The following is a 25,473-nucleotide window of genomic DNA, read 5'->3' as shown; positions in this document are numbered from 1 at the left end:
TAATGAACATATGTTCAAATATTTGTTTTTTAACAATTCAAATAAAAGTGCATGAATTTGCTTTTCGATATTTTAATAGCCTTCACGACCTATTCTGCATAGGTAAAACACACTTTAATGTCCAAGCATCTTATCTTACAACAGTTATCTGCCAGATAAATAGATACCAAACTAGAAAGAAAAAAATGCATCAAACCAGTTCAATATGCAATTGGTAGTACTTTAGCCGTTTCTCAGCTAGCTTAATACATAGAAACCAAAGTCCGCTAGCATTAGCATACCCCAACCTCCAGAACTGTGTCCCGTTTTCCACACAATACTCAATACAAACTGGACAAAATGACTCATTAGTCAACAACCGATTCAATGAGCTCTTTAACTCCCGAAGGTCATCAATATATATGTATAAAAATACATTTTACCAACCTGTGGTATAGAAAAGATGAGGCACACACGTTAAGCTTTCGCCAGCATAACAGGAAGATTTATTCTTCTTGTGTGCTCAGTCCTTTCTATACCACCAACGCGACAGCGTCCCTAGCGGCCGCGCGGGGAATTGCACGGACGAAATTAAACAAAACTATCCAACTTATTACAAAAATTAAAAATACAAAATGAAAAATAATGTTGGGGTGCCTATTTTTCTACTTCTTGGTTTTTATTCACTAATAACTTGTTTTTCCACCCCTCTACAAATACTTATTTAAATATCAAGCAAAAATAATTGTGATTTTACAAAAAAAAATATTTAAACATACTTTCCTTTTTGCTTAATTTACATTTAATGTTACCTCCTTGGTGAGTGTACTTATGTAAGTAGAAGACACAAGCTAAAGGATATAAAAACGGAAAAAATATATATTTCCTACATCCTAACTGCTCACCAGCACTTAAATGTTTAATCCATTACTATTTTCTATTTTAACTAATTTCTTTCCAAATTCACTGATAAGTGTTCAGATAATTTTCCTCTTCAATTTTTTGATTGCTGTTCTCTCATAATTGGATCATCTCAAATGCATTTCAGCTCCAAGTCTGAAAAGCTCCTTACTTTGCTTCTTACTGGCTGAAAAGTTTCAAATCGTTCATATTTACTAAAACTTTTAAGCCTGTTTTGACATATAATTTAAGGAAGGAAGAGGACAAAAATGTAACTATAAAAAGAAAAACATCCATAGAGCGTAAAGTACAAACAAGATGTATCAAATAACTAGAGTTAGTAAAAGATTTAATGAACATACTGATAAACATATTTCTGAAATTAAATTTAATTTAAAAACAGAGATAGTGTTATAATTTGGGATTTTATTGATAAAGGGATAAATGAGACTGGAACTCGTATTATTTATTTGTACTTGTACCCACTATAAAACTTCCAATTTCTACCACAACATAATCTATACATCGGTGTACCAGATGGTTGGTCATTAATTACGCATTCTCTATGTGAATTAAAATCTGTGGATGATGGCTATCTGAAGCCATCATCAGATAGCCATCATGTGTTTCATGGCGCTGGATCTATAGCGGTAAAAATCTTTATTGTCTTTGTGCTGATATTGAACTCTCCTTTATTTCTCATATTGACAATATCAAAGGATATAGTTACACTGGGGGAGAGTTTTGTGGCCACAGAAATACCCATTTTGTGTCCTCATATATAGAATACAGATTTTGAAAACATTTTTTTTAAAGACTGACTTAAAGAAAGACTTTGAAAAGTAAGAACACCATACCATTTTTTACTCACTGCTCACATCTGTTAGGGAAAAGTGGTATCACAATAAAACATGTTTTAAAAATACTTGTCCTTCTCTAGATGCATTGAAATAGTAGATATGGTTTTTATGTTCCTGCTTATTTATATTTTTCATTGCAAAAAACAAAAAAAAGCAGCTGCACGTGAAGCATCAATTGTCTGTGCTTTAGAGCTTAACTCTCTCCCATCAATCTTTTTCTTAAGCAAGGTGCATTCTCGGCAATAGAGAGCAAAAGAAAGACAAATACTAGATCTCTTGTATCTGTAATTAAAGTTTTAAGTTACACCAGCCACTATGGGTAAGTGCAGGCCCATCATAAAAGATTAAGTTACTCCAATGAAGTTGGCTCCAAAAAAAGACTGAGTACTGAGGAAAAGGCAAAAGGAATAAAATGTAAGATTCATAAAGCTGGAGGAAGATGAGAGAGTGTTGTTTGCAACGTGACATACATTAGAAGATAGGACACTGACATGCACTATGGAAAATGTGGATCTTTGCTATTGAGAACAACATGGATATAAAAATAGCAGGCAGGTATTTACTGAGCAAATTACAGCACACAACATGGGTTTATGTGACAAAAGTAGAGATTGTCTTAGTGTCTAATACACTTTCTTATGGGGAAAACTGTTGAACAATTAACTCCAAATAAAAAAAAAAAAACATTGCTAACGCATTCTTACTGCTGATAAATAAAAAAAAGAGCTGTGTGGAAGAATTTGTAGCAGTAAATAAATGCATACACATGCTCATTAACCTTCTTTTGATAAGGTGACCGTTTTCCTGTCTCGCCAAGACTTTGTGCAGTATCTTTTCCTTAGAATGATCCTTTCAGACATAAAAAAATGCAGCCATCTAGGGAGTGAAATGCAAATAATTGATGCTGTCCTCTGGCTCCAGAAGGTTGAAATGGTAAACAATGACTGAAAATGTCCTCAGATTTAGTCTCTAGGTTAAACTTGAACAAAAAATTTAAGAAGGAAATGATTATCAAAAAAATGCACTTGGGTTTTTAATGCGACAGAAAAATGAAGTTCAGTCATAAAATATTAGTTTTCTCCAACATTTATGATGTAGACTTCAGATAAAGCAGCAAACGGTTAAATATATTCATGGTTATTAATTTCTGTTGTTTGAAGAGGTATCCTTCTTGGCGGGAAACCTCTGACAATGCAGTGGGGAATGTGTGTAAAAAAGCACTAGGAAAATAAGCAGTCTTTTCTAATTACAGCTCGACACACATCACAAAATAAAATAAACAAGACTGATGGCAAATATTGCAAAAAATTGTGCTGACCTGACTGAATGCATGAGAGCCTGGAAGAATAGATCTGCATAAAGCTTGAATTCCCCACACAGAAGTAAAAACATGGCTAAGATCCTTAATTTATTGGAAATGTAGTCATGTTCAAAGTATCATATATAAGACAGAAGATAAAACATAAAGAGGACAATATTGACTCAACAGATTTCTTTCTTTTTTTATTTTATTTTTGTAACATACATATCTGAATTAAAATTTTATTTTTGTGACCCATTATATGCTTTCTTATATTGTCTAAGTAAATTTTGCACAAATCAAACAGAGCTAGTGAAACATTTTAAGATTGTGAATTGCTTTGCTTTTGTCTTAGTAAAGCCTCACAGAAGCACTGACACCCTAAATCTGTTTCATGGCAGACATTTTGACATGTCTTAGCAGGAAATAGACTGGTCTGCTAATTAATTAGAGGTTGATTGCCAAGGATTACTGGGGCACTGAAAGGAACCAAGCCATCATTCATGTCACTCAGTAAATCTGTGCTCTGAAAAGGCAAAACGTTTTCTGTGGAAGCCAAGCATGTTTTAGAGTCTGATTTTATAGCAGTTCATCTAAACTTCCTATCAAAGTGCACCTTGTTGTTGTTTGTTTCTCTGAGTTTATTTTAGTTGTAGAAATTATTTACTTTAGAGCTGTAGAAAAACTTGCACCCTATTTTTGCAAGATCTTTTTCTCCTTTTGTGTTGCCTCCACTTCAACGGACACATCTGCTGAGGAAATTGCCCCTGAACACAATTGACCGTATGGATTATTGTTCAGTCAGGGATTGTTGACGTTGAGAAAACATTTGAACTGAATCGGCTTTGTACAAAACTACACCTTATGGCCTGACAAAAGGGTGATCTGTAATGATTTTTTTTTTCAAAAACTGTCAGATTGCTTTCTGCAATATTAAAATTAGCTTGTATGTTGACATATCTAAAAATACGTTTTACAGTGTGCGACTCAGAATGTAACCAAGTGAAGCAAAACATCACCAGTAACGTCACATACTGTATATTAAGTGATTGTGTTGCTTATGGTGCTTTTGTTTATCATCTGCTTTGAACTTTGTAACATTTACTGAGAGAACCCTGTTTTGTGATTGTGTCTCTTTCTTTTGGATAGACCATCTTGGGCTGAAAGGTCTATGCTACATATGTAGTTTGATCTCCTGGACACGGTCAAATAATTAACGAAAATATTTAAAAAATAAGTGCAGCTTCCCCGTCACGTCAGACACACATTTGGTGTACTGTGGTGAATCTTCACTAGCAAAGATAGTGTCTGCATATATTGTTGTGACATGAAAATATGTCATTTCTTACTGTCATTTACAAAACAAAAAGTTTTTCATAGCAGTGTTGTGTGTCATAGTGTTGACACTGATGCTACAAAATGTTCCAACATGTCCACAAAAGTCTGATCCCACCTTGACTAGCTTGAGTTCACAGCACGTGCTGCTCTATTGGATTTTCAGAAATACAATGTTGGTGCCACATTTACTATATGCTTTGAAGTTCTTTATCTAGACACAAAATTGCAAAAACAAATGCAAGGCAGAAATTCAGTAGTGTGTAATATTGAGATAACCTAACCAGGATACTGTTCCTTACTTCAAACTAAGCTATGTAGTGTCAAATTTAAATGCTAAGATAGTAGCTATAAAACTGACACTATTAATCTACTTGTTACATCAGCTGGATGGCATTTCTTGACAAGACAGACCTCCCTTTGACAAGTGTACTTGTGTTTTATATCTCGTGATCTCATGCCACAGGATCTCATCATACCCCTGATAAATGCTTTTTAACTTGACAGAAATTGCGTAGTGGTGACATTGATTAGTTCTCAGTGGAACAAGCTTATGAGTTTAGATCTCATTTAAATAAAGTAAGAGCTTTATGAAACAAACGTAGCTCTTCAAAATCTGATCTTCTGACTTAATGCTGCCTAATTGTGTTCCCCATATTTAGTTATAGTGTTCAGCATCTTTTAAAGTATTAGAATTTTTCTTTCTGTTCCATCTGTAATTAGCAACTTTAAATGAGGATAAGCTGGCAGTATTGACAAACCACTTAGACATTTTCTGTGTAAAAGAAACAGCATCTTGCGCCTGTGCAAACAATGCTTCATTTTATAACATTTATCATATTAACTGTACATAAAGATAGATCTTTGTGTACAGAACTTTACATAATGACAGAACATTGATGTAAAGTCAAATGACATAAGAATAAATGCCCTCACAGTTGAAAGGAAGAAAGTCCTTGTGACAGCTGGCGGAGATCCGCCGTGGACTCACTGACAGGAGGAATTTGTTGTAACAAAGGCAGCCATAGCTCGCTGAGGCCGCCTGTAAGCAGAGTGAAAAGCTTCAGCCAGGCCAGACTGAGGTAGCAGCTTGTTAGAGCGACCCCACACAGCTGAGCAACCTTCTGTGGCTCGTCCTGGCTGCTGCAGGGTGGAGGACGGGTGCAGTCCTTGTGACTTTGCTGTAGCTCCCCAGGCATTATCAGTGCCTGAGTGACAAGTTCCCCCCCTCCCCCCGCCTCCTCCTCCTGGTGCCTTTTGCTCGCTCCCATTTGTATGCACATCCTATTTATAAACTTTCACTTTAGTACAGCAGATTTTGCGCTTACATATTTAAGGTTGATGAATATTCATTAGTGTTATGATAGTCATCCTCGGAACTTTGCATAAATGTCCAAATATCTGTGACAGCGGCTTGGAAATGTTCGTTTTTGACATTAGAGAAAGTTCAGGTTTAGATTGGTGTGAATCCCAAAGAGTGAGGGGTTCCTGCAATTCTTCTAGATGTAGAGAAATTATGACACAAACGCTACATGGCTTGTAATCATAACCACATACCGAGCTGTAGAAGAAAATAGATAATATTATTAAAGTGATGTTCTTTCTCACTTTGGTATTTTCATTTTGATTGCAGGATTCCTTATTTTCAATTTAAGATGTACTGAGAAAAACTCTGCGCTCACGCTCAAGTCCAGTTGGCTTGCTTCCAAATGCACTTTTCTGCATTTCTGCTCTCAGATTTAAAACCTCTGGCACAAATATTTCCATCACCTGTGTGCTACTCCTTGTGCTCAAAACGTCTCTGAGGTTTCTCTTGTCTCCTCGTGGATTATTTTGCTCTTGCAAATCTGCCTAGTAACGATTTAAGCCAATAGAGTGTCAGTGTGTGACTGTAATATCACGGCTTCTTAGTGGAGTTCTTGTTTTCCTGACAAGAACTCTAGCCAAACTAGCTATGAAAAGTATTTTGGTTAAGTCAACATTTAATATTCAAGATTGAGAATTGAGAGACCAATAAAGGGAATCTTTGTGCAAGCGGGACATCTGTAAGCAAGCAACAATGATGTGCTTTTGTGGTTTGAAATTAGAAGTCTCCCATAGTTCGCGCCCCATCCTTGGAAGCAGACAGGCCTGTGATCTGCCAGTTTTGCTGGTAATTCAGATCAGATTTACAGCATCAAAAAGCTTCGCTTTGATTAAAACGTGTGTATATATATCTACTTTGGTTTTTACCAGGAGGTCATTTAGTTCAGTACTTCAAATGCATGAAATGTATATGGTTTGCACTGTTCTTACGAAACTAGAGGGGAAAGGAGTATTTTAAAGAGTTCTTAGTGTTTTCCTGGGTGTAGTCTGTGCATACGATGCATGGTAGACTTACAGGTTTGTAGAGCGAGAAAATCTTCCGGTTCCAGCCCTTTTTGTCTGCCATGCAACAGCACTTCCCAGCATGCTGACCTAGTTGGGTTTTCATAGTCTGATTGAGGCTCCACTTGTTGGATAGTGTTTTGTCTTTTATTTTATTTATTAAATAACTTTCCTTGCTCTCATAGTTTTGCCACATAGAAATTGATGAGGCTGTTAGTGGAAATAAAGTTCTAGTGTGAACGAAAGCATACAGCTACATCAGGTTTATTTGAAGAAATCACTCTCATTGTTACGCTCTGTAATTAACATGCCACCAAGAAGATATATACATGATTCATTTTTAGAGAGGAAACAAAAAAAGAAAAAAAAAAAGTTGTGACTCAGAGGCTCTCCATTTGGCAAAAAAAAAAAAATACCTTGGCTGACAGATGAAGTGTGAAGACAGCACAGGTTATCAGATATTTATAAATGCTTAAATTGAAGTCTACGTCCTTCTTTTTATTTTTGGTAAATGTTTTACCCCTACTTCTAAAAGCTTCTTCGGTTCTGAACATGGATTGGCAGCACCAGGTTTATACAGGTCTGTTGATTCAAATAATTTGATTGTGTAAAAAGCCTTAAAGTAAATGGCTACTTCAGGTGAAATTGCAAAGGATGGCTTAGGTGCAATGTCTGGTATTTGGAGAGTTGGGTGGCCTTTTTTGCCTTTGGTCCTGAAATAGTGCATAGATCTTTCTGATCAACATGCTGCAGAGTGATTTTTAGAATATTACTACGTTGTAAACATAAAAGTGTGCCAAGAAAACACCACAACCATATTATCTCACTACCACCAGCCTAAAACATTTATACAAGGCAGGACTGATCCAGATCTTCAAGTTTTCTATCCCATTTTCTGACTCAACTATCTGAATGTCACAGCTAAAATCAAGATTAATTGGGCCATTTTTCCAATATGGTTTTCTCCAATCATGGTGAGCCTCTGCGACTTGTAGCCTCAGCTTCCTGTTCTTAGCTGACCGTAGTGTCACCCCTTCTGCTAATGTTTAATTCCCACCATGTTAAACTAGCTTGCCTCTTCTCCTCTGGCACCAATAAGGGGTTTTTGTTCACATTACTGCCACACATTCTGTTTTTGACTATTCTTTGTAAACTCAAGAGATTATCTGGCACCAACCACCATGTGACGTTCAGACATTTAAATCCTCTTTCTTCCTGAGTAGTATGTTTTATTCAGCTTGTCACAATGACCAAAGGTTTTGAGTTGCTGCCTTGTAATTGGCTGATTTGCTGTTTAGGAGAAATTATACAGTGGGGATGTATCAGGGGTGAGAGTAGAGTACCCAACAATTGTACTCAAGTAAGAGAAGCATTATTTCAGAATATTTTTACTCATGTAAAAATAAATTGTAGCCATCCAAGAAATTATTCAATAGTAATACAGTATTTGGTGAAAAGGCTACTCAAGTATTGAGTAACTGAACAAAACAATCATTTAATATAAAAAAAATTACATGATCAAATGGACCAAAATTTAATGTTATGTGGAAATTTTTATATCTTAACAAAAATAAGCATAATTCATATAAGTAACATAAATACAAAAGAACAAAATCAGGCAAAAGAAACATGTTTTCCAAATCAGTTTCTTTCAATATAACAATTATGAAACTTGGACAGTTATGAACAAAAACTGCAGGTGTATATCTATTTAATTTTTGATTAAAACAAGCTTGTGCTTTATTCACTGAAATTACTCAATGGGTAGAGTATCCAGAAATTTTACTCAAGAGTAGGTATACGTCATAATAAAATTACTCCTAAAAGTTCCTTCTTGTCCAAAGAGCTACTCAAGTGAATGTAGCTAGTTTCTGCCACCTCTGCTTCAACTATTCATGTTTTTAAGCAGTTTCACCATAAATGTGACCCAATTTTGTAGTCTGTTTCTATCGTTCCAAACAGCTACAGAGAAATTTTAAACAAATTCAACGGGTGAAACATTCACAGTTTTGTGACTCTTATTTGTCCAATTATTGGAGCAAAGCTATAAAAAAGCTCCTCCTAATATAAATAATTAAAAAAAACATTAACTTGACAGTAAACAGGTATTTCCTTGAACATTTCCTCATGCTGGAGCAACTTCTTACACAGAGGGAATCTTCTGCTCAAATGCAGCTCCCAAATGTCATGAATACTTCATTAGATGTTTGTGATTCATGGCGGTAATTAATATCCAAAGACATGCCCTATTTTGCTGCTAGCATCGCACGGACCACAACGCCGAAGATTGAGGGGGTGAAAGATCACAGAGGCGTGGAGAGAAGTCATTTCTTGCCGCCCAACTCTCACTCCGTGCACAAAGCCTTGACACACCCATACCTTTTGAAGATTGGGCATGCATATTGAGTGCAGTTTTTCTCCCATTTGCTCCTATTGGGACCTATTGGAAATGCATCCACGCTCTCACAGGCCCCATTTAGAGAATGACTGGATATTTAGCCCCCTCTGGTCCTCTAATAGAAAAAAAATGATGGATGAAAGCAGCAAAGCTAAACAGCTGGAGAAAAACATAGCCACAAGGAAGATTGGGTTCAAATGCTAAATTCTTCTTCCTATTGGAAGCCTAATGTGCTTGGATAAACGTTGGTTTAAAAGAATAGCTTCAGAGCATGTGCAGTTTATTTAAGTATTAAATAGAAACCAATCCGTGCAAGGAAGGCAAGCTGTAAGACAAGAAGACCTTGAGCTGTGTCTGCAACAGAACAAACACTGTCTACATCGCAGTGTTTGAAGATGCCTCCGTGACAAGCAGGCGCAGACGCCATATATGATTAAGTCAAATTCACTAATGCATTTTAAACAGTGCCGCAGCATTACATACGTACATGTTACGGTATCTGCCGTGTCACAGAAACTATTGCAAAAAAAATATGAATGTTCTGTACTGTTCTAAGATCTCTTGGACACATTTCTGCGTCTCTGAGCTGTTTTATTTTTGTTTAGCCACTTCACAGTCCACTTCCTGCTCTGCTCTTTAACCCGTTTGCTAAGTTGATTCCACGCAGGGAGTCTTTAAGATCGCCACTGTGTTTACTGACACGCTGCTGAGGATCAGGAACACGGCGAGCCTCGTGCCATGATCCCTGTTGTTTGTTGTCAGCTTGTAGAATCAAGAAAAATGGTTCGGTCCTATTCCCTGCAACACTCACTCTGTGGGGAACCAACACGTATAATCAGTAATTGCTGACCCCTGGGCCCTTCCTCTGGTTACCTCTGAGCTTCAGCAGCAGCTCATCCATTCTTAATCTCCTGTGCAATACAATACTCTTAAAGATTGTGGTTGGATTTATTTAAGAGAATGTTTCGATTGGTAAGATTATGTTTAATTGGTAGAAATTTTTAGCTTCCTTGAGATTTTGATGTATTATACGGCCACATTTTTATAGCCAGTAGCAACAGCCTGAGATTAATGGTTGTTGTCGGACAGCAGTATCTACGATATCGCATTCTTGAGACGTGTCATAACTATTATCATCATGAATGTCTCATATATATATATATGTGTGTGTGTGGCAGTGTGGCATATAACAAACCTAGCAACACACTGTTGCAGTGTCCAAGATGTATGAATTTAGCATATTGTTTAGATTGTTTTTTGGGTCTTTTTCTCATGTAGCATGACATTAATGTAGTCAAAAAAGCTAAGTTTGCTTTTAAAAGCAGTATGATTTATGTAAAATCAATTTAATATAAAACTGCAATAGAGTAACTTTGTAATTATGTAGAAATAATTAGTAACAGCTTTTTGTTACTATTACTTAAATTGCATTTGTTATTGTAGATAGTTATGTTTTACTTTTTAAAAGCAGCACAGATAACACAACAATAGATTCAACTCTATTCAAAGCTCCACATTAATATTTGGTTCCAAACAGGAATTAAAATAGCAAACGCTTTAAGTTTAAAGACAGGCTAATATTACTAAAGTACACTATTGATTTATCTTTTGTGCAGATGGTCTATTATGTTTTTTACTTTTTTTAATCTGTTTTGCATATTCATGACTTTTGCATAGTGTGTAAAAGAGAAACAGAGAATATTCTCTCTTTAGCTTCAGGAAAGTTTTTTTGTTCATCAGACTGCAGTCCAAAATCTTTAATACTTTGATGAAATATGAGTTAATTTAATATTTAACAAAAGCACTGAAAAGGGTGTCGAAAGAAGTCAATCTCGCACTCATTTCTTTTTTTTTTTACACTAATTGTAATTCAAGATTGCTTTTCCCAGTTAAGCAATAAACCTACTAAGGCAGCTATTGTCAAAACCTGACCTGTAAATCATTAGCCTTGCTTTTGTTTTTACTGGGTTACTATAATTCTTTTTTTAATCTCTTTTTAAGAAACTGATTTTAATTTATTGAGGTTCAAAAAAAGCAGCAGCAAAAATTTTATCTTGCACATATTAACAAGCTGTTAACTGTCACTCCTGTTTTAACTTCACTCCGCTTGTTGCCTGGCAATTTTAAAGTTTAATATTCCTGTACAAACATTAAGATGAAAAGCTCCTCAATATATCTCAAACCTACCAGAAACGTATTCTTCCTCTTGGCGGTCTTATGTTTACCAGCCAAAGGTTGCTGATGATTTCATGCACTCTGTGTGCAACTCTTCAGTATTGATTCTTCGAATCAGTTGCACTGAGACTTTGGAAAGCATTTCCTCTATCTTTTGGGTGCAAAGAGACTATTGACTCTTTTAAATAGCATCTGAAGGTGCTTTTATATAGACATGCATTCTGTTAACTCTGTCGCTTTGATGCTTCCTGAATCACATATTTAAAATTTGTTCAATGTATTAGACGGTACAGAAGGTTCTGGGGCAATGTTTTCAATTTCTCTGTTTTTAGTAATTTCATACTTTAAAATCATTGTTACTAGAACTTTTTAAACTTTGAAATAAACCTTACTTGCGATAGAATCCTATGACCACAGTCTTACTTTATGACACCTAAACTGTATTTGTGAAAATAAAAAAAAATGGATTCTTAATTTTCCATAAAATATATGAATAAAGTCTATTTGTAAATGATTAATTTTGACTAGCCAGACAAATGTAATGTGACAATGTTTTTTGTGAGCTGCTTAGTGTTTTTATGCAGGCTTTGAAATACGAACAATGCACAATCAGTATTTACCATGGAATGCATTTAATATTACTCTTAATGCTTGTTATATAAATGTTTTAGTTGGTTAATGGGCGTACAGTGCAGTTCAATGGACTTGCCAGGGTTTAATAATACATGATGGTACACAGCCCTGTTCTCTTATTGTGTTATTAGTGTCTTAGTGTGGATAAAAATCGCCACTGTCCTTAATTTGAATTATATACAGCTCTGGGGGGAAAAAAACATTGCATTGAAGAGACAATCTCTTGTGGCAACTTGCCTAGCAACCATTGTTTTAGCAACAGTGCAGTAGCTGCAGGCATTTCCAGCATGCACTGGTTACGGTCTACAGGTGATAACCAGCTTTAAGGCTAAGCTGAGAAATGTGGTTGTCAGGCAGAATTGTTGCCACCCAAAGAAATTATCCTGGAGTTGCTTAAGTCTCCCTTATGACAAAAATGCTAGAAAGGTGATGCCTAGATGAAATTAATACAAACTGAGATATTTTGCAAAGAAGGATGGGCTAAGGTCACTGAGTTAAGATGTGGCATCAAAATCACCATCAAAATGTGCAAATTTATGTGATTAATTTTTATAGTTTTTTTTCCCCCTGTTTCAAAGGGTTTATTTGGTTTTCTGTTGAATTTTACAGGATAAATGTCCCATTTTATGGGCGCAAACCTTTGAAGCAATGAAACATGCACACAGTTTTCACAAAGGGTGTGTGTAATTTTGAGAGCCTCTGTGTGAGTAAAGTTTTCCATTGTAAAATGTTACCAGGCATCTTTTATTTTGTAGATGTTCTGTTTTTATTCGTCTTTTATGCAACTTAAGGAGAAAATCCAGCAGGCTCAATGGATTAAATTCGTGTTTTCAGGGCTTTTCGGTTGGCAGAAGATAGAGATGCACATTTGGCTGTGTTATTGTTTTGGGCACAGGTCTCCAATTTAATGACATTAATTTACAACCCCGGATAAATGCTAGAGCCCATTGTGCTCATGATCTGTAATTGGCCTGCTGCTTTTAATGGAAAAAGTGGATGTTATCCAGTGAGAAAAGCCATTAGATGTACAGAAGGCTCTGGGCCATTTTACAAGCATTGCTGTTAAGTTGTCACAGTATTGCAATGTAACAGGCTCCACAAACACAAAGAAAGACACTTTAAATTCTACTGCATCTATATGTTTTAGACGTTTTCTGTAGATTTTTATTTTCTTGTTTTCTGTTTGCATTGGACATTTTATTTAATTTTCTAAAGCTGTCTTTAAACAGTCGTCATAAACTGAATAAATAATGTGAAGTGCTACTGTGTGGTTTAAAAAATAAACCTTGGTTTATTCTGAAGTGTTTACTATAAAATACTTTTCAAATATTAAAGATGACAAAGCCCACAGTTCCTATATGAGCTCGATTCAGCTGGTTTGCTGGATAAGGATTTGATTTATTTATTTTATTTTATTTTTTTTAAACATTTGTAGACAATTGACATTGACCGAGCTGCCTCTCATAGCTCTTGTGGGGAATCGCTGTCTCTATTAGCTTAGCTGTGGGTGCCATGTTGATAGAACTGGCTGTAAAAAAGATAGAGGATTATTACTGTAAAAACCCCACAGAAAATGTGGAATGCGGAATCAGAAACAGGCTTGAGCTGTTGCACAGTCTTCTTGCTGTTAAGAAAATGTGTTTGTCCTGCCTACATGTTTGAATTTTTATACCACTAGCTCATTTTAATGAGTACAGGCTGGAGAAGGATCGACATGCGATGATGCTTTAAACCTGAAAGGTGCCGCAGCCCTCCTTATTTCAGCGTGTACAAAACGACCAATGTGTTGTTTTTCAAAATCAATACAAACCCCGGCTGTATCAGAAATAGTATTTCCCACACCGTGCGTGACCCTGACAAATAGCAATTCATTCTGCAAGGAAAGTGTCAGCTTTTATGACCTTCCTCGATGCAGCTGTTCCCTTGATAAACCTGTCTGTCAGTAAGTTTTTTTCAGCCTACAGCAATCTGATACTTTGGTAAGAAATTTGGATTGATCTTGTCAAAAAATCTCTGTTGCACTTCTTTTATTCATTTTAATGTTTTTGGGGGGGGGGGTTTCCCCTAGGAAGCCGATTTTGGCATCAGTTTGCTCTGATTGATTAGAAGAAGCCCCAGTGGCTGCAAATATTTTAGAATGTTTAAAAGGAATTAAATGCCCTAAATAAATTATACTCTAATTTGAATGGGACTGTGTGAGCTAATGTATTCTGGAGAAATCATGAATACCTACAACTGTTTCATTCTTTTGTGAAAACTGTAATGGATTGTGGCTGTTGATTTTGTGTTTCATCGCTTAATTGGATCATACAAGGGGTTTGTTCTTTTATTTTATTATAATAGCATTAAAGCAGCTTTGGGAAATGAGCTCTACCAAGCTGTGTATTCTGTACACTCCATACCTACAGTTTTTTTTTGTTCTCTTGCTAAAACGTAAATATTCTGGGAAGAGTAGACAGAAGGAATCGTTCACATGAAATCTGAAAGTAAAGTTTTACTTATTTTATGAGTTGTAGTATTATTGTACTAGGTCTGGTCCCATTTTATCATTCCCATCCTTCAATTCTAGCATTACTATGTCATGTCAGCGTTACAACACAAAACTACCGACTAACTTACAGTTTCACTCGATCTGCCAGCGACCTTGAAAGCACATTTGAATCTAAAGTACATGAGCCTGCACATGGTACATTTTAAAAAATATATATTTTTTGATCACTTTTGCATGAAATGGGACTATGGTGTGATCTCACCTTATTTTTTCACTTTGCTGATATCCTTTTTGTTGAAGCCAATATCTCTTGTGCCAAAAGTGGGAAAGTAAATTAGGCTAATTGAAGTACTGCCTGGCCATTGTGTGTGTGATGAAGGTGTACCCCTCCATCACATACACAAGGCTTCACATTGTGTGATTACCAAGTCACACAGGTGCAGGTGAGCTCCCCATGGCACCAGGACAAAGATAAACAATAAATGGATCAAACTTATGTACTGTTGTGTAGGACTGTACAATATTAGGAAAACTTGTGAAACGGAATATTATTGGAATAATGATAGTTAATGATTTAGTCTGGTGTTAAAGTCAGGGGTTACTTCAGTGGGACGTTATTCTAAATGATTGTTGCTAAGTACAATATGTGATAGCGATATAGTAATCCTTTTCTTGTCGACAGAAAATAAACATTTATATTTACTTTTCTTGTTTATTTACAGGCCGACTTGTTTTGCTCACTTGTACCTTCTTTCTTTGGGTGCCAGGAGGAACCTGTTAGGGGCTTGATTTTTTTCAAGTTAGACAGCCTTTATGTTGTGCCAACATATTTTTGTGGGTAATTTTCAAACATCCCACTATCATTTTAGAAATTAGTTGACTTTAGCTGCTTTCTCCGTTTGCTTGATTATGAGGGGATATGGTAGGCTGCCAGATTTTAGAGAGCCCTTTACTAGTGGAAAACATCTTTTCTCTAGTCAAAATCTTTGTTTTTAAAAGTTGCCCTTAAAAGCTTCGAAATGCTGATTTCTGAATACATTACTCTGATCTCCATATCTCCCTCCTTAATAATTTGTTAGATTTTTGTAATTCATTTGCCACGGTATTGGTAATGAATGCAGATTATTTACCTTTTTTGTGCAATCACAGGCTCATAATGCTTCCAGCTATTCATTACACATTCTTCTTTCATGTTTTAGGATATTGGGATGCTGAGCAGAGTGGAGGCTGTACCTAGGCTGCATGCCTAGCTAACCCATGGAGAACTGACAGGAGCAGTGCTGGATGGAGGCCAAGTCACTGGATGGCGAAGACGAGGAAGCACACAGTACTGTGGATCGCTCGCATTGTTTGTTCTCTTCCTCAGATGAAAAGTAGATGCGCCTCGATTGTCAAGAGATGGCAAAAACAAATCAGGATAGGCAGTCAGTGCTGAACAAACTGTGCTGCACATAGGATTTTAAGTGTTTTTTTTTCCTTCGCCAATTTTATGGTGACTTCAGAAATATTATAGACATTAGATAAAATTCCCTGATTAAATTGGAGAACACACAGACGCTAACAGGAAGCAGAGAGAAACCATCATGGGCAGCTGTAAACGCGAGGTTTCCCGATTTTTGTTTTTAGCGTGTTTAGTGTTAACAGGAGTAGCCTTGGAATATGAAGGGGTACCTGGCCAGTGGACTCGCTATGCTCAGTGGGACGCTAAGACGACAGGCGAGCTGAGCTTTATTCTGAAGACCAACATCACCAAAGCCCTGGTCCTCTACCTGGATGATGGCGGGAACTGCGACTTCTTGGAGCTCCTGATCGCAGACGGGAGGCTTCAGATGCGATTCACCATCCACTGCGCAGAGCCGGCCTCCCTCCACACGGAGACGTATGTCAGTGACCAGCGTTGGCACAGAGTCCTCCTCACCCGCAATTACCGGGAGACCCGATTAATGCTGGACAGTGAGGAGAAAGTGGCCGAGGTGAAGTCCAAGAGGAAAGAGATGGTTGTGGCCAGCGACTTGTACGTCGGTGGGATCTCCCCCGACGTGCGTCTCTCTGCTCTGACGTCGAGCACCGTCAAGTACGAGCCCCCGTTCCAGGGCTTTGTAACCAATTTAAAAGTGGGAGGTGCTCTGCCTGTGCTGCTGGATGGTCAAGCTGTGCACAATGATTTGGAGTACATATGTGAGGCATACTCACCCTGCAGCAACCAAGGCCTGTGCTCTGTCAGCCAAGGAGAGGTCCTCTGTGAATGTATCAATACCAGCTATAGGGGAAGGTACTGCCAAGAAGGTGTGTAAACTCCAATCTTCTTTCTTCTTTCTGCAAGATGTGTGAAAAGATTTACAGGCTAGACGGAGTTTCATTCCGTAAGCAAGACCAGACACTATTTTAAAATTCATAGCAAATCTATTAATTTGAGGCTCATGCAATTATTAATCTGAGTCTCTCATAAGTTGCAGCCGCTGAAAATTACCAAAGTGTTCAAACGGTACGTCTGCTCCAGGAAAATACATTTTAATCTTCAGCTCTATTATACAAATGCACCTGATCTGTTACAGCCTAAAGACAAAACACACTGATTTCATATTGGGCGACTCATAAATCACATTGACATGCTGTATTTCAGAATTATTCTTGTTTTTGTCTTTAGTTTTGCTGACTGGTTCACTGTTTATGTCATCCTTATGACGATATTTTGGACTTTTAGTTTGCAATCTTTTTTTCCAAGGGTGGAGTGATTATACAACTTTAACAAAGTATTACTACTTTAATAAAGTATATTTGTTAATTTACATTTTTCTTCAAAAATGCACAAATATTTACATGCACGCACAATGTTTGTTTAGTGTTCATTTTTTTAAGGAAAATTAAAAAAAGGAATTAAGTAGCAGTATAATTCTGACTGCTAAAGCTCTTTGAAATTGGTTTCCTTTCTGATATGGAATCAGCTACGAATTATGTTTCTGAATTTTTTCAACAGGTTTGAGGTTAGAGTTTTTGGAAGACTTTTCCAGACCAAACCAGTTTTTACAAATGTTTGGGGTCATGCAATTATCTCCTTATCTCAGGCAACTGCTGAGATGAGGCAAGATTGACCTTTCACCTCATCTGTCCACAACTGTCAGTAAAAATAGTTTGATACAGTAACGCTGCCACCTTTCTTCGGTCTTCTATATAATCTTCTTGGTGAGTTCACCTTTATTTATACAGGTAAATCTTGTGGAGATCCATTGTCTGCTTTTCAAGAGCACCTGCTTTATGCAGACAAACAAAACTACAATATGTTAAAACAGACAATCTTCGGTGTATCCTATACAACAGATTAACTGAAAAAGTACAACTGAGTAAAGACAGTAGCAATAAAACATTAAGAACAGGAACTTAATGTGGATGGTTGATCAGTGTGATCAACCATCCACATTAAGTTCCACACTGGATCTACTGTGGTTGGCGGCTGGTGCAACCGTTCCAAAGCTTAAGATGGACACAGGTGGCTTTGTGCTTGGAAATCAACTCATTTTAACAATCTCTACCCTTTCTGCCTCAGAGAATTGTAAAATATTCAAACCGAATTGTACTTTAAACTTGTTGATGGCTCCAAAGAGGGCACTAGCCAAATTTTAGCAGAGATGTACATATTAGTTTGATTGTGTGGATTAGAGAAACTCCTCAATTAAAAAGCATTGAAGATGTATGTTTAGTATTCACTCCACCCTGGGAAAAAAAAAAAGAGTGGTCTGTTATGTTAACATGACAAACACGCCCATGATGGGTGCATGCAGACTTCCGAGTGGATCTTTTGTAATTCTTTCGTACTAAACGGCAGATGCTACCATCAGCTGCATTTGTTTGGCCCATAAATGGTACCAATATGTTATTAATATCCCCTTCTAAACATATAGTTCCAACTCTCATTGAGCTCCTGGGGATAATCAATAAAGCCCACTTAACAGCAATCCAAGACAAAGTATGCTCCAGCAGTGCTCGCAGGCTGCTCGGTGAAGCAGTTATCTTCACAAGGCAGAGGATTTAAGCCGTCTAATGTGATCGGTGTTCGCATCTTTTTTTTTTTTTTTCTTTTTTAAATGCTCAGACATCTAACGGGCCTCCCAAAATGGATGTCATTTTCTTCTTCTGGAAAAAGCTGAGCAAAGAATTTAGCATTATAAAGTGAGCTCTTAATCTCCTGCAGCTCGGAGCGGAACGTGTAAATGCAGAATATACTTTCCACTCTGCACTTAAGGTTTGCTGTTTTATGAATGTTAGTCATTAAAAATATGACTGACGTGGAAACTATGCGGTCCAACCGCAGGGTTTCTTTATAGTCTAAAATACTAAAGATCCCAAACTGCGGTCCTTTTAATTTAACAATGATTGTCTGAAATGTATTTATGTGCCACAGATGTGATACAATGCCGCCATTAAAGGGCATTAATTTTATTGCTGCGAATATAATGGGCAAAAAAATCCCACCCCACCATGCAAGGCTGAATTGTTTTAGCCAGCATGTATTTTCTTATTCAGAGCAACATCAAGAAGATATATAACATAGCACGGTGTATCCATGGTTTGGTATGCACATTTCATGTATTATTCTGTTGTCAACATTGTAAACATCAGTTTTCTGTTCTTTATTCCCCTGCAGCTGTCCAGAGAGAAGTTGAAGGTAAGGAAATGCATCCAATAATGAGCGCAAACGGAGAACGTGGCCTGTTTTATGGTGATGTTCTTATTTGCAAAGGATATCACCTTAGCATGACTGTGTGAGAGAGTGTGTTTGGTTATTATAAGGTTGTTATTTTCAGTTTGGACTGCAGTTCCAACATCCAACAAATTAAGCTGAGCTGAGACATACTATTGCCGGTCACAGGGTCACAAAAAGGGAAAAGCGTCTAATGTGCTCAACGCTCATTGTGTACATAATCAGCGCGCTCAAGGTGACTAAAGGTCTACAGAGTGCGTGGGTGTCACACAATATGGACAACATTCACAAACTCCATAAAGGAGCAAATGACAGTGCAGAGTTGCAATTCAGTTATTTATGAATCCTTCGTTTTCCTGCCTCTGCAGGGCATATTTTTCACATCTTAATTACTTGTTATGAGGTTTACTTTGTATAGTGTGCCATTAAGTGCTGAGGTCAGTATGTGTGCAGTATTAAACTCAAAATTACTTAACTCACCATGACTGATCACTGAAACCTTAATAATCAACTTGTGTGTAATAAGATTTAGAAAGATGGTTTTCTTTTCATGAAGGGGGAAAAAAACTTGTGCTACTTCTACTGACTTCATTTTGGTTTCTAATGAGGTGCCCATACCGAGCTGAAAGGAAGGTTGAGAGTGAGTTGGGAAATTTGTTTAGTCGACATTGGAGAGATACATCCATCTCCCCCCAGTAAGGAATCACGGTTCTGGTGAAAGGGCAGCCAGCGGACTCAGGAGACCAGTATGAGGTGTGCTGCTCTGGTGCACGTTATAAATCACTGTAACTTACACAAGATGCCAAACCCATACACACACCTGTTTTCTGAAGTACTACCTCTGGCACACACTTGCCATACAACAGCAAAATAGACAAAAAATTCATACCTATTGAATGTTTTTCCATTTTGTCACATTACAAATACAAAATAAAACATTTTTCTAAAACAAAAAAAAAAAAAACTGCATGATTTTCTACATTGTTTCACAAACTAAAACCAAAAAACTCTGGCCTTGATTTGATTTTATTTAGGGTTATTTTGATAACCTTAAATAAATGCCAGCACTGCCAAGTGCCTTCAGAATGAATCTGGTACATTGAGTCAACCTGTGTGTAGAGTAGCAGAGATCTTAGGAATGGGCAATATTAAGTAAAAAAATAGTTTATAGTATTTTGTGTTATTTAATACAATAATGGTTAAAAGAAGCCATTAAAATTCTCTGCAGTCTAGAAAGCAATTATAGAGCTAAGACTGTATGTCACTGCATACAATCATAGCCTCACAAACACAAATGCAGCTCTTAAAGTTCCCTGATCTTTATGCAGGGATACTGAGACAAAGTACCATATTTTTTGGACTATAAGGCGCACCTAAAATCCCTATATGTGCAAAAAAAAACCGGCAATGCGGTGCGATCGACAATCAGCAGGAAACTAATTCTTTTTTATATGTTAAATTACAAAGCATCATTCAGTCGCAGCAGGATGTTCTGTCCTCCGATGAAGATTTTTTTATTTATTTACTAAAATAAATTCTTACCTGACTTTCAGATCTCCTGCAATATTTTTTCTTTTTTTGTCTTTTTATGTGCCTTATGTATGAACAGTGTACCGTATGTTTTATTATGACTTTCATAAGCAACGAAGCCACTCCCTTTGATTGTCAAAGCATAGGTAAATTTGTTTCAGATTTTTATGAGAAATTCAAGAAAACCAAAAGTATGGTTTTCTTTCAACTTTACCTTTATGCAGTGCTTTGTGTTGGCCTAACAAATTTCATCAATATACACAGAAGCACGTGGTTGTAATTTGACAAAATGTGAAAATGCTGAAGTGCTATGGACACTCTGTAGGTGTGTGGAGCTCAACAGGCATGAGGACGGAATATGTAGAGATAATAGCCTTAGTGTAGATTCTCTGCTGCTTTGAAGACTTAGTCACAGAGATATGTGATTTTTATTTTTAAGCAACATTTAATGGGTTTCATCTCAGCACAAATTGCAAAAACAGGCATTAATCATTACTAATGTGAGCAAAGATGTCAGGACTCTGCTTACAGCTAAATTGCAAGGAATATCAAATGACATGCGCAAAAAAAGAGCACATCAGAATGTTTATTGGATTAAAGCTTGACACGGAAACAATCCCCCATTGCAGAACGCATGAAAACAACACTGACAAGACTGGGGGGAAAAAAACACATTCACCAAATGCCTCTTTTCTGTCCTTCACACCAGTCTGTGAGAAGGAGCCAGTCTTCTCTGTTGCCCTTGCATCAGCTGAAATAGACCGATCTATGCATTACCTAAATCGCCTACTCCCAACAGAGATGACAAAGATGGTAACCCAAATGCTATATTTGGTCTTTGCTGTGTGTGTTTAAGTGGCACAGGAGTAGTCTTTATTTGTCTGAGGAGCTGCTCTAAGATGGTGAAAACCTTTCGGATTAGCAGGTGAGTCCTCTGAGTTGTCCATCTGCATTATGCGGCACGCGGGCTCGCATTGATCTGTCCCCACAAAGGCCGCGCCGGAGCCTGCTCAGCTGGCGAAACAGTGCAGCAGCCTCTGACGTGCTGCGAGATCTGCGAACAAGAGATAAGGAAAGCCACCACAAGAGGCAAATAGAAAGAGAAATCACTCCAAATATATATATATATATATATATATATATATATATATATATATATATATATATATATCTGAAGCATACACAGATATATTTATAAGAAACACATGCTAATAGTGCAATTTTAGTTTGAGGGTGGACAAAACAAGTGTTAAAGTTTGTGAAGGACGAAGGACATGTAGGCTTGCATTTTGGAGCAGCAGTGACTTTGGTCTAATCCATCATTACTATTAGCCCCTAAATGCTTTACTTTTTGTGGGGGGAAAAAAGAAAAAATTGGTAAATCCTAATCCGTCTGTGCTGCCTCTTTCTTCTCAGATGTCTGCTAATTAAAGCCACAATAATGATGCCTTTCAACATCTCCAAACTGTTTTCACTTTATTTTTTGTTGAAACATTTGGAGATAATTGTTTTTATGCTCTAGATAGGACATCTTAAAAGGGTAATGTTGCAATAAAAACTACAAATAAATTATTTTCACTTTACGTAGTCATGCCAAAAAGTATTTTCTCCTTAAGCACATAGTTTTAAAAGTACAAAATACATGTTCCTACTATGTTGGATGAAGGTGAATAGAAAATCATGATGGGCAGTAGACAGAATCTGTGAAAAAAAGGAAAACAGGAGAAAATATGTCTCCAGGAATCCCCTTTGCTTTTTGCCGTTATTTCACATTATTGAACAATGTGAAAAGCTTTCTTGCTCAGTGGAAATTGGGCTTTTTTACCAAACCAGTTAAAGTGCTGAAGTAGAAGTAGAGCCAGTTATTAACTGGTTCCATTTTTCACAGTCAGAGAGTCAGCTTGGTGCTTCTGCATTACTTTAATTGAAACCTCTCTTCCAGTAAATGTTTGATCCTCCCTCTGTTATATTCTAAATTTCTGCGCAGATCACATTGCATCGAGACAGTTTATAGCTTTCACATTATTTAACTCATTTTCCATCCAAACATTTATGTTAATAGCATCAACTTAATTTATTTATGTGAAAACGACAGTCTGTTTGTGAATACTTTATGTAGTCATGACCAGCTGCACTCTAAAGTATATTTACAGGTCTAGAAACTGTAATTAGGCAGGGTTCTTTAAAATAACCATAATTTTAAAATGCAGAAAATGTTTGATTTAGAAATGATTTTCACAGCTACAAAAATCAATGTAATCAAAATAAGTTTATTCCATTGCTAACCACGTTATATATGTAATCAGTGTGAAAGATTCATCTTAAGCAAATTAGATTAGAAGCTAAAGTGTAACTCAGCATGATGCTCTTAATGTTTTGTTTATGAGTTTTCATGAGCTTTACCTTTAGCTCCTTTAGCTCCTGACAAAAACTATTCCTTCCTTTCACCCAGTAAAGGTTTTGTGCCAAGATGGTTGGTGCCTCTGGCTGTGGAAAAAAGAACCAGTATTATGCAAGAACTGGTTCACTAAGTCCTGTGCAGTAATGGAATCGGCTGCTTTGGCTATAATTGGGGCTTGACTATTGTAGCAAAGCAGAGAGAAGTTTTTGGGTAGGATTTTCTATTCATGTACATTATGCATACAAAGCACATGGATGTGAATTAGAGATGCACCGATTAGAGATTTGTGGATGATTTCCGATTGGAATGGGCATTTTAAACTGTCTTTATTGTAAACTAAACACTGTAAGCAACAAACCTTTGCTTGGAGTACTCAAATAAAGTTGAACTATACCTTCATTTTGAGAATTACAAAATCTACCAGCATTTTTAGCAATTTATGTGAAATTTATTTATTTATTTTTTTTGTGAAATTTAACAGATAATTCCTGAAAGAAAAGATCCAGCTCCCTGGGTCTAGCATAATCAAGACTAATCATTGTAATAAATAACTCTGACAAAGGTAAAGGGCCATGGAGCTAGAAAAAACACCAGGAAGAAATAATAAATGAGTGAGTAAAGGCCTTTTACAGTCTATGCTGTTAGTAGGTCTCAGTTGGCTATTGAAAATCAGCTTTTTTCTGCCTTTATATTAGAATATAAAAATACTTTACATGTTCATTGAGAAATGGCACTAATCTTTCAATGATGTGCTTTTGGAGTTCTATGTGTTTTATTATTTGATAGTATAAAGATTGCCATCCTTTCCCACGTTGACTGTATTCTCAACCTGCAATAGATCATTAAAATAGTTGAATATGAAACTACTGACCCCTCAGAAATTAAAGAGCAAATAAAAAAAAAACTGCTAAATTTGTTAATTGGGCTCTAAATCAGCAACAGAATTCCTGCAGTTTATCACTTGATCTAGAAATAAGATGGATAGTTTCCTTTTCTTATTTTTGCTGCTCACTCATCCCTAAAATGAGAATAATCTTCCATCTGTTACAGCTTCCACATTGAAGAGTCTTGTGCAATCTTGTAGCACTAAGATTTAGTACATTTGTTTATTTATGATTTTTATTTATTTATTTTTTTGTATCTCAAAGCAGTTGGTCATATTGGAAATCATTCTGTTCCGGTTACCATCAGATTTCTCGGTGCATCTCTAATGCTTATTCACAGAATGTGGATATGAACAAACCAAACCAATTATTTCCTGAAACTTCCTCAGAACAAAAATCATCCAATTTACATCTTCCTAGTTCAATTAGAAATTGACAATGGTTATTTTACATTGTCTGACAGTAAAAACAAATGATTTGACGTATATAAAGGCCAAGTCAGAAGGACTCTAAGTAGCAATGCAAAGTAGTTTTGTTCAGAAGTTTAGTTTGCTTCTTATTTAAAAATAGAAAGCTGGTAGATTATGGGTAGGACGGGCAGCTTATTTCCACAGTCTTTCTCCTCTACTGGGACTCTACAGGTCTGAGCCAGTTATCTCTGCATTTCCACTCACTGAGATTTGGGTGGAAGGCGCAGCAAAGTAGGAAGCACACATTCAATAGTTGGCCGCCTCTATGAAAGGGCAGGAACGACACCTCTCCTAATCCACAGGAGTGTTTTGAAATATCGTCAGAGACTTAATTCACTGACTGGTGTGTTTGCGAGGCAACCACCTTGACCTGTTTTTTTTCTGCCAGCGTTTCAGATAGATGCGGATTTTCATTGCCCGGTGCACTACTAAAACTGGTGGTGTGAGGAGGCTAAATGTTTTGGTCAAAAACCTTTCTTCAGCTTTGTAGCAGAAAAGCTGGAGGAGGAGACCAACTGGACCTTAATCCAGTGGCATTTAGAGAGAGAGTGAAAGAGAAAGCTTTGTACTGTACATACACAACCCAGCCATCTAAAGAAAAAGTGAATCACTCGTAGGTTTGTCAAAAGCAAGTACAATATGCATAAGAATGAAGGCAAAATAAAAAAAACAATAACAACCTGCAGGCCATCCAAGCAGCAATAAAATACATAGCAGTACAATTTAGTTCGACTCCGTGTGATTCCACCGTTGAACGCCACAGTCTGAAACCCTTCTGTCAGACCTTCTTTATTCTGTCACGTATTCAGACATTGTTTGTTTTCTGGAAGATGATTGTACATATCAGAGATTTGCAGCCGACTAAAAACCAACTTATTTTCTCTCTCCCTTTCTGGTGACTGGGTTGATGCATAGATTGGCCTGTCTTGTAGATTGCACAGCCGCAGTTTGGGTGCACACAGCAGCTCTTTGTCTGCTATGCAGACTGGGCTTTGGCTGAATCCTGTGAGTGAGCAGAGGCTCAGTCACTGGCTTTGCGATGGCACACTCT

At 36.9% G+C, this 25,473-nt stretch overlaps 1 protein-coding gene across 6 annotated transcripts in view; it reads left to right on the top strand.

Moving 5' to 3' along the window:
* Positions 1-25,473, top strand: part of nrxn2a (neurexin 2a) — a 173,955-nt gene that overhangs the window by 24,934 nt on the left and 123,548 nt on the right. For all 6 annotated transcript variants that reach the window (XM_028032454.1, XM_028032456.1, XM_028032453.1 and 3 more), the window contains exons 2-3: positions 15,638-16,724; positions 19,081-19,101. In XM_028032454.1, coding sequence (XP_027888255.1) covers positions 16,022-16,724; positions 19,081-19,101 — 724 coding nt within the window. In that variant the 5' untranslated portion in view covers positions 15,638-16,021. The remainder of the gene's footprint in view (positions 1-15,637; positions 16,725-19,080; positions 19,102-25,473) is intronic.

This window comes from Xiphophorus couchianus, chromosome 11 (assembly GCF_001444195.1).
Source record: "Xiphophorus couchianus chromosome 11, X_couchianus-1.0, whole genome shotgun sequence".
Lineage (NCBI taxonomy): Eukaryota > Metazoa > Chordata > Actinopteri > Cyprinodontiformes > Poeciliidae > Xiphophorus > Xiphophorus couchianus.
This window is presented reverse-complemented; position numbering and strand designations above follow the sequence as displayed.